Raw genomic sequence first — 10,788 nt, forward strand, 5'->3', positions numbered from 1 at the left:
ATTTGCCATGTCTTGCAGCTCTGTCAGATGGTGAGGTTGGTCCCTGGAGCCTATTTAGAATACAAATCTGCTCTACTGAATGAATGTAACAAGCAAGGAGGCTTGAGACTGGCACAGGCAAGAGCACTCATCAAGATAGATGTGAACAAGACCCGGAAAATCTATGATTTCCTCATCCGAGAAGGATACATCACTAAAGCTTGAGGTTATAAGGCCCTTGGATCCCACGTCTGAACTTTGGAATGTGGTGGGTCAGAGGACAGTACACACATTCTGGAGAGTTGTTTTTGAGCTGAATTCTCATTATAAAGGAGACAAAGGAAATCTTACGGTGTATTAATAACTACTTTCTTCTCTACCCTGCTTTAAAGCACTTCTGTTGTTGGTATTGTGCTGTGGATTGTGTGCTAGATAAGCTATTATTAAATGTGAGTGGGCATTCATTCCTAACACTTCTTGTAACTAAAACAAGAACCATAGTACCTCACATCACAGTGTTGGTAGAAATAGAACCAAACCAACCACAGTGCTTCGTCCCAGGAGTCCAGCTCATCCTTGCGCTTGAGGGCGAAGTTTGGTCATTATCTGTTTTGCCTTCAAACATTGCAGATTTAAAATAAAGACAGAGGTTTTAGAGCATGAGAAAGCCTTCTTTTCTATTTTTTTTTTTTTTTAAGCTGACCATTTATGAGCAAAGAAGAGGAAAATCTCTCCATGATGGTCTTGTCCCAAACTGCATCTTAAATGCCTGGCTTGTACTTTGCAGTCTGGGTGTCTGATCTATAGTAGACTTTTGAGGCAGTAGCATCGGATATAAAATGTCTCTGTCATTTTTATTTTTTATTTTTATTTGGTACAAGGGATCGAACTCAGGACCTTGCAGTTGCCAGCCAGGCGACAGCATCACTGAGCTAAATCCCCAGCCCCATCTCTGTTATTTTTAGAATTAATGGATTAAAATGTGTTGCTATTTAATTTGTGGGTGTGTCACATAGTCTGGTAAATAAGCACACTTAGGGTGTTGGATGCCTGCCCCATCACGCTGCACCATCTCTGCTAACATGTGTGTCCTGGGCTTACCCTGTTCTTACCCCAGGTTTCCCAGGATACCAGGTCCCTGAGGATGGAGATGATGCAACTCCTTTCAGCTTTGCTTGGATTGAGACCTGAACCCTAATTTCTCAGTGGTAAAAGGCTAGCCTGCAATAAAAGCTGCTTCTAAAACACAAGTAAAGCAGCTTCATGTATTAGACTCACTAGATGTGAGGGTGAGTAGCCCCACCACATCTAAAAACACGCCTCAAACTTTTCTGCAGACCAACAAGCCAAACTCATAATCATGGTTATCTCATTTCTGTTAGAAGCAAAATTGTATATAGAAATAACTTCCCCAGAGCTGGGCATAGTGTTGCACGCCTATAAGCCCAGCAGTCGGGGAGGCTGAGGCAGGAGGATCATTGCAAGTTTGGGGCCAGCCTGGGCTACATAGTGAGTTCAAAGCCAGCCTGAACTACATAGTGAGACCCTGTCTCAAGAAAACCAAACAAAAACAGCTTACTTCATCAGAATCTGCACAGATCACCTCCAATAGCTGACCGATTCCTTAATTCCTTTAATAGTCAAACAGCTAATTAGTATGTACTTTGTTGGTAGCATCTGCTCAAACTCTGACTGATGTAAATGTGTACAGCTTGCTAGTAGCTATCACTAGGAGAGGAAAAGGACACGCTCAGGATCTGAGGGAATTCAAATAGAAGACTTTGGTTGTTAACAAGGGAAGGCTGCTGGAAATGGTCTTTGTTTGCATCATAATATCTCAGAAAACTGCATCACCACCATCAACATTTGGTGGTTGTGAAGGATTTGCCTCTTATCTGTGAGATGTCATTCCTGTTGTGAGAATTTGGGGTATGAGAGGTGTTGGTGTCAGGTGATGTTTGTTGTAGTTTGAAGAGCCTTTCTATTGATTAAGGAGGGCTTCCTGGGAGAGGTGGGCTTTTGAGGCAGTAAGATTGAGAAAGAAAAATGGCAGATGGAGGTGGGAGACTGTTCCAGACGTAGGGGTGGAGGATGATGTGGGGGCAGCAGTGGGAGTAAGGAAAATGGTACCAAGAGATGTACTGGGCTAGAACACAGGCAGCTGTGGGAGCTAGGAGTGGGAGGGTGGCAGGACAGGCTGGCAGAAACCTTAGAACTGACTGACTGCTGAAAATTAGGTGGAGACCAATAGATTTGATAAGGAAAATGGCATTGTTGAAAATAATGACAGGGCTAGGCATGGTGGTGCACACCTGTAATCCTAGCACTCCGGACGCTGAGGCAGGAGTGTTGCCATGAGTTCAAGGCAAGCCTGAACTACATAGCAAAAGCCTGTTTAAAAAAAAAAAAAAAAAATGACAGGAAAGCAAAGCTATAATTACAAATCCCAGACTTTAAAGTAGGATTGGGCCAGAAATGTGGCTCAGCAGCACAGCACCTGTGTTGCAAGTGCAAGGCCCTGAGTTCGATTCCCAGTACCCAAAAAAAAAGGGTTATTATTGCTTTGGTAAGCTGAACTTTGCAAAATTTAAGATGTTTTTCTGAGTTTCTCGAAGGTTTCACCATATTTTGTGTGATGAGTACTCTTGAAAGGAGTCACCGAGTTCCTGTCTTTGTGTTAATAATAGAAAGCACTTACTGGTACTTTTGATGTAGCTGTCTTTAATACATTATTTCCTTCCATGTTCTTATCACCTGGACTTGGCCACTTTTTTTTTTCTTTTTGGTTTTTTTGAGACATAGTCTCACTATGTAGTTCAGGCTGGACTCCCAACTTTCAGTGATCCTTCTACCTCAGCCTCCTGAGTGCTGGAATTACAGGTGTGCACCACCACGCCCCACAAGGCCATTTCTTTTTCTTTTTCTTTTTTTTTTAAATTTTATTTTATCCCATTCTCCCCATGGCCATTTCTTACACTGTACTAAAAAAAACAGCACAACACTAGAAGAAGTCTTTCTAGGAACATTGCATCCTTCTCCTTTCCTTCTGGACAGGGTTGGCCATAAATGAGCTACACTGATAAATGACTCTCCTGGTCCAGGTCAGCTCAGAAGAGGGAAAGTTAACACTGAAACTCAGTGATATGAATAAAGACTCGTTAGTGTTAAAATTTTTTTGTTGTTGCAGTTTAACACTAAAGGTTTCTGGTGGAGTTTTCTACATACCCTTCTCACCCAGTGGTGGGAAACAGAAACAGATCCTTTCCCATATAATAACTCCTGTACTCCAAGACCAGGACTAAAGGATGAGCATGTAGCTCAGTAGAGCTCTTGCTTTGCTTCTATGGCGACCTGGGTTCAATCCCCAACACTAACAGAAAATAAATCTCAGGCTGGGGATTTAGCTTAGTGGTTCTAGTGCCTGCCTCACAAGCACAAGGTCCCGAGTTTGATCCCTGGTACCAAAAAAAAAAAAAAAAAGAAAAGAAATCTCTCTTGGGACCAATTAATATGAACTGTTTACAGGTTACCTTTTCCTGGGTTCCAGTGCCCATCCTTTCCTTGTTTGCTCTTTTTTAAAATCTGAACTCAGTTAAACAACCAGTCATTGAAATCTTCCGTAGCTAGTGGGTTAACTGGAAAAGGGGGAAGACCAATGGTGTTCATCATTGACAACAAAATCCCAGTTGGTAAGTCATCCTGACTCCAGGAAATATGTAGACAGGTAGTAAGAGAACTGAAATCTCCACTGTGAAGAGTCAGACCCAAATCACACATTACAGCTTGGGAAAACTCATTCATATTTACCTTCAGAAAAGCAAAACAAAAAACACTTTTCCACCCATCTCTAAGCAGGAGAGTGGATTTGTGTTTTAAACAGTATTTGGGAACCCATGCATTTTTAAGTATGTCTTGGGGATGCTTTCCAGATATACACTGCATTATTGTGGACAGCATAAAAGAATTTCTACAAGTTGTATGTACCTGGATTTTATTTGTTTGAATTTTACTGATCTGGAAGCTTTAGTTTCCTTTTCAATGTGCTTAGCTGGATGCAGCTAACCTCTCCCACATCTGTCAAAAAGGACTGTCTGTGATACAGTGGGACACAGCCCTATCTGTATCCTTGTGTAGAAGTGGTGAACCAGCTAAGATCAGAAGTCTCTCTTTATGGGCCAGGGACTTAGCTCAGTGGTTCCGCCACCTGCCTCGAAAGTGCAAGGTCCTAAATTCGATTCCCAGTACCAAAAAAAAAAGCTTCTCTTTCATAGGACACAATAGCCAGCCCTTCTGGGTGAAACTGAACAGGATCTCAATCATAGCCGTGCTGGCAAAAAACTTAAGAGTGAGAACAATAGTGAAGAGCATTCAACTAAGAAATTTTGGAGCCTAAGTACCTATCCTGGAAATACCTATCAGAACAGAAGTGATAGCATGCTCCAGTGAGGGCACAAGTGAATTGTATGTAAGAGGCTTGTGAGCCAGCTTTCCATATCTAGTGACAGGGAGTTCTTTTTCTCTTCATTGTTTGCCTCCTCTCCTGGCTTCCAGCAGTTGAGGTGTTCTGCAATGAAAGTACAGCAACTACCCTTTGATTTGATTGACCAAGCTTACAGATCAGAGCCATAGATATTTGAGGCAAGGAAATATGAGTGTTTTGTATCTGACATTAAAGTTCCTTTGTCATCTGGCCGTGGTGGTGCATGCCTGTAATCCTAGCATGTGGGAGGTTGAGGCAGGAGGATCATTGCCAGTTTGAGGCCAGCCTGGACCATGTAACGAGATCTTGTCTCAAAAAACAGAAAAAGTCCCTTTGTCACAATGAGTTACTTTGATAGGCATAATGCACTGGGTCCCCTCACCTGTTAAGACCAGGAATAAATTGGATCCAAGTAGATCCAAATGTAGCACATGGCAGCAATCTCAGTACTCTGGAAGGCTGAGGCAGTAGGATTTCAAGTTCAAGGGCAAACCTAGATTATGTAGTAAGCCCTTGTTCAAAAAAAACCAAAATAAAGTGACTAAAAGGTTTAGAACCCAAAACAGCCAGGTGTGGTTTCACACACCTGTGATCCCAGCACTAAGGAGACTGAGACAGGAGGATCACCGTGAGACCAAGGCCAGTCTGGTCTACATAGTTCAAGGAGAGCCTGAACTACATACCAAGAAACCAAGGGGAAAAAACCAAAACAAAATTCCATTCAGCTGAGTGCAGTTGCATGTCACTTGGGAGGCTGAGGCAGGAGGATCACTGAGTTCACTGTAGACCTCTGGAAGTGACTGTATTTGCCTTTGTCTTTGAAACCACTATGGTTAAACCTTGACAGCTCAGACTTGTTCTTTTAGGGCTGGATAACTGAATCTGATGCACTTAATGTTCTACTTAGAAGCAGAGGGGATGGATTTCTGTGGCACCAGGCTAATAATCATTGATGTAATCTCACATTCTTAACCAACAGTCCTTTTTCTCATCTTGTACAGGTTACCCTGTAGTCCAATTGTGGTTAAAACAAACAACTTCCAGATGACTAAAAATCCTACCTCGGGTCAGTTACATTCAGCAGAAAATCAGCATCTCAGAAAATGTGGAAAGATGACTTCCCAGTTGTTTTAAGAAACCAGCCAGGTGGGGCCGGGGATTTAGCTCAATGGTTTCACCCCCTACCTCGAAAGCACAAGGTCCTGAGTTCGATCCCGGTACAAAAAAACAAAAACAAAAACACCAACCCTTTCTTAAAACAAACACTCTGAAATGCTATTGTTTTATTCAGTAACTGAGAGCTAAATTCCAATTCATGACATTTCCAGTGCATCTCTCTCCTCCTTGGGGAGCTAAATGTAACTCACATTTTTAAAATTGTTTGCAATGACCCTAGCCTTTCATTTCCCCCATTGAACAGGAGAAACTGTGAACTTAGGCTCCCCTCCCATGATCACTATTTAGGGAATTCCTTTAAAACACAACTATTTTAAGAAATAAGTCATGGATCCTAGGCTATAGAACTTCATTTCTAATGTGTATAATCATCCCCTATAAGAAATCTGATTTTTCCCCCCAGTTTCTAATCTTAGGAAGTTGTCAAGTATGAAATAATTTCCAGGTAATTTAGTAATTTTTCCCCTCAAAAAAATTATTGAAAAGGAGTGAGGGCGAGCATAGTGCAGCCTGCCTGTAATTCTAGCACTCAGGAGGCTGAGGCAGGAGGATCTCTGAGAGTTTGAGGCCAGTCTGGGAAACAGTGAGTTCAAGTCTAGTCTGAGCTTCGTAACAAGGCCCTGTCACATACACCAAAAAAAGTGAAAAGTTCAGAAATGCCTTGAAGACACTGGCTGCCAAGTACCAAGGGCCTTGGATGGGTGGACTGATTTGAACTTTCAGCAGCAGAGGGGACCAGCAGTATTGAACCCTGATATCCTGGGAGTTTGCTGTTTGTGTTGGAGAGATGGGAAACAAATTTTCCACCTGTTTCTTTTAGGACCCCCCTTTTTTGTGGCACTGGAGATCAAACTTCCACTGAACTATGTCATTTATTCATTTTTTTGAAGACTGTCTCTGAGTTGCCCAGTCTAGCCTCAAACTTTCAGTCCTCTTGCCTCAACCTCCTGCCTAACTGGGATTGTAGATGTGCACTCTGCCTTCCTGCTAGGATCCTCTTTTTAACCACTGGCAAGCTGCAGCAGATGAAATCGTGGGAGGGAGGGGTAAACATGCTCCAGCCACAGATAGCTATCAGTAATGTCAACATTACCTGGCTTTCTACTGTAAAAAAAATCCTTTGCCTTGTTTTGGGTATGCTTAGCTTCATATTCAGGACACGTGTCAGTGAAGTCAGGGGATGGATTTTTAACTTCATAATGCAAAGCAAAAAAGATATTGAGTGCACAGTCTCCTAGGAGTGCCTCCACCCCAGCAACTGCAGAAAAGGCGTTTGTGGGAGAAGAGGGTGGCTATAGACACATTACATCATCCAGATCCCAGCTGTGACCTGGCTCAGAGTTTTCTAGTTAAAAATAACCATGGCTTTAGACTTGAGGGGAAAAGTAAACTGCTGTGGTCTCCATGGAAACTGGGAGGGGGCGGGAAAGGCAGGCCTAGGATGGCCAGCACAAGCGGCAAGATGGAATGATGCATGTAGGGCCCACAGATGAAAAGTGATACCTCTAATTGGCATTTAGGATGTAGCCAGACACTGCCCCAGGGCACTCTGGAAGGAGGCTATGTTTACCAGCAAGTAAATATCTTGACTAGTGAAGAATTATTTGAGCTTCTGACTTTCTGTGACAGATTTGCTACTATTTGGCGAAGCAGAGAACATAGGAGCAACACAAGAAGATGTACTATCTGGGAACCTCTGCTCCCCTTCCATTCACATTCCACTCCTGCATTTGCATATTCACCGAATTGAGATGATAACCAGATACATTTCATAACCCAAAGAGAAGCCTTCCAAGCTTTGGGGCTGATGTGCATATTTACTTCCCTTTAGTAGGATCAGGTCTTTCCTCTTTGGTGTTGTAGAAAATTATGTAAAGCAGCATTAATTACCTTGAGTGTCTATGTAAAAGTATGTCTCTTAACCATTTATAGTATTTTGGTTTTAGGTTGCGAGGCAGACAGCGGAACAACTGAGCTAAATCCCCGGCCCTGTTTTAGGTTTTTTTGAGATAGGGTCTCCCCATGCAGTGCAAGCTGGCCCTGAATTCACCATGTAGCCCAGTCTGGCCTTGAACTCTCAGCAATCCTGTTTAGCCTCTCGAGTGCTGAGATTACAGGTGTGCACCACCAGGCCTGGCTCATTTGTCATACTGTTAACCAACATAGATAGTTAACTTTTGGGGGAAAATATTTTACTTCTTCATTCCGCCTTTTTTTCTTCAAAAAGATTTATTTTTTTGGTACACAGGTCAAACTCACGACCTGTGCTTGTGCACATTGCTACTGAGCTAAATCCCCGGCCCTCTTCAAAAAGATTTTTAAAATCACTTTTTTCCTTTCAAGAAGTACTTGAATACATTCTAAAAAAAAAAAAAAAAAAAAAAATTAACACCCAGAACCTTTGCTCTAAGCTATGTCCCCAGGCCTTTTAAGATTTATGTATTATTATTTTTAAGACAGTCTTGCTACGTTACCAAGTTGCCCAGGCTGGGCTTGAAATTGTGATCTTCCTGTCTCAGCCTCCCAGACTGTTGGCATTACAGGCATGTGCCACCACACCTGGCTTCTAACACTTTCTTTTTAAATGAGTGCAGGGCTGGGGATTTAGCTCAGTGGTTTTGCCGCTGCAGGCCCAAGGACCCGTGTTCGATCTCCAGTACCAAAAAAAAAAAATGAGTGAAAATAACTGAAGATGAAGTAAGAATTTCTTTTTACATTATAGCCTTCTATAGATAAATGCTTTCTTCTTTACTTGCCTGGTATATTAGAAAGATCTGAACACTAATAATCCTTGCTCTGGTATTTAATAATAATGCAACTTTACACACTGTTAAGTTTCTAACCCTTCATGTCCTTTGGTTGATAATGTCCACCTGACTAGATTTGGTGAAGATTATAGATGGGATAAGATATATAACACACCTGGTGTGCCTCTTCTTTTTTTTCTTTTCCCATTGAGTCTTTGATAGTTTTAACTCCAATGAGCTGTGAACAAGCGCATGACTTGCTTGTACCATATAGTTCACGTCATGCTAAAGTTAAACAGAGGGACACAAAAATCTGAAAGACTTAAATGTTAAAACAGGCCTTCTGCAAGGATTTTTTTTAAACCTTGGAATTCTCTTCACTGCATCATTGCTGTATCTATTGAATTAAGGGGAGACAATTCCAGAGATGGATTTTAAATTACCTAGTTACTCTGGACATGTTGTAATGTTCCCTTATATAATGCCTAGCTAAAAAAACTTTTTGGGTTACAAAATTATACGTAGAGGGCCAGGGATTTAGCTCAGTGGTTGTGCCGCCTGCTGTGCAAGTGCAAGGACCGAGTTCGATCCCCGGTACCAAAAAAAAAACCAAAAACAAAATTATATGTACACTATGAATATGATTGTGTAAAGAATAAAAACTTTTGCATAGAAAAGACTAATCCAGATGCTAATCATTGTTTCATTAACTGTAATAAAGTGATGGTGGATAATGTTTTTGCTCTTGTGTTTTTGTTCTTTTTTTCTTATATAATGTGACTTTAATACTAAAAAAATTAATTTTGAGAACTATAAAAAAAGATTAAAGCATTTTACATGTAACAGAATCTAGTTGTTCCATATGATACACTTAGAAAAGTGCTATCTCACATTTTATAAGCTAACATAAGCCTTAAGCAAATTTCTGTAGTAGATGAAAAGTCTCTTGAGACTTCTGTCCTGCTAATTCTCTTTTCTGCATTCCGAGTTTTCTCCCAGGTAAATGGTGATCATTGTCCCTTAAACCTGTCAAAAAAGTGTAGAAATTTACCTCTCACAGGGGATTTTTATCTTTCTAGTAATCAATGGCATATAATCTGTAATTACAGTCACTACACAGCAAGCAGGTTTTGAGACATGTGAGGTACAGGCTCTAGTGGAACCCTGAAGTCAAACTTCTGTAGCTTGAAAAGCCCTGATGACTGCTGATCCCCAATACTGTCAGATCAAAGTTGTTAGAAGTTTGTTAACCACAGGCAATGACATAGATGGGAGATGCAAACATTCTTTCAGAAGGACCTGAGAAGTCTTTTTTTTTTAATTTTTAATTTTTTTAAATTTTTTATTATTTTTTAAAATTCATATATTTATTGGTACATTTTAGGTATACAATAATTTTACATTTATCATTGGGTGCTTGTACCTGAACATGATGTATCTTAGTTCTTATTTTTCCCCCATTACCTGTGCACCCTTCACCCCCTCCACCCTTCCCTATTTACATAGATTTTGTTTCCATTTTTTTTTTCCTCATAATTTTTCCTTTCCCTTCTTCCCTTTCACCTTCCCCTCCCACCACCCCTACACCTTTGGACCTTTTCCTATTTCAAATTATCAATTATTCATTTTAATCATTTTCATCCTTATTTACACTTTCAGTTTCTCACACTAGAGAAACTATTTGGTATTTACACGTGTGTCCTATTTATTTCACTTAAGAGTGTGGCCTCAAAATGTATCCACTTAGCTATAAATGTCTCTAGTTTCTCCTTTTTTATGGCTGAGTAACACTCCATTTTATAAAAAAAAACCACATCTTTATTCAGTCTCCAGTTGATGGGCACTTGGGCTGTTTCCAAGCTTTAGCTATTACAAACTGTGCCGCTATAAACATAGGTGCACATATATCACTGTGGTATGATTCTTTTAATTCTTGGGGGAAGATACCCAGCAGGAGAATAGCTGACCCAAGAAGTCTTTAAGGAACGGTCACTACCCAAGCAATTAATGAGAATGTTTTTGGGAAGGAAGACATCAGAAGCTAATCAGAGTAGAAGCTTCCACCCTCTGCTTGCTGTGTCTACTCCAGACAATTCTCATTCTGCATTGTTGCTGTGCTACTGTAAAGCACTGCCTGTTGCAGGTAGGAGAACCCAAACCCTCACTGTTCACAGGAATTGTACTTTTGTAGCAAATGGCCCCTAAGATAGTTGATGCTGATAAACTCACATGTAGTCTAGAAGGTGCTGTCCAGTATGGTGGCCAGTAATTACATGTGACTATGTGGTTAAAAATTAAAAATTAATAAAATTAAAATTTTAATAAAATTTAAAATTAAATTCCATGGTCGGTCACACAAGCTACATTTCAAGTGCTCAATAGCCACCCGAGGCCAGTGGGGCTACT

The 10,788-nt window shown here is 40.9% G+C and overlaps 1 protein-coding gene across 6 annotated transcripts in view; it reads left to right on the forward strand.

Annotated features, from left to right (window-relative positions):
* Positions 1–9,120, forward strand: part of Tada2a (transcriptional adaptor 2A) — a 57,921-nt gene extending 48,801 nt beyond the window's left edge. For all 6 annotated transcript variants that reach the window (XM_004870413.4, XM_004870416.4, XM_004870415.4 and 3 more), the window contains one exon: positions 19–9,120. In XM_004870413.4, the coding sequence (XP_004870470.1) occupies positions 19–204 (186 nt within the window). In that variant the 3' untranslated portion in view covers positions 205–9,120. The remainder of the gene's footprint in view (positions 1–18) is intronic.
* The last annotated feature ends 1,668 nt before the right edge of the window (positions 9,121–10,788 follow it).

This window comes from Heterocephalus glaber, unplaced genomic scaffold, assembly GCF_053883595.1.
Source record: "Heterocephalus glaber isolate CG9 unplaced genomic scaffold, H.glaber_assembly_v1.0 deba00001564, whole genome shotgun sequence".
NCBI classification, from domain to species: domain Eukaryota; kingdom Metazoa; phylum Chordata; class Mammalia; order Rodentia; family Bathyergidae; genus Heterocephalus; species Heterocephalus glaber.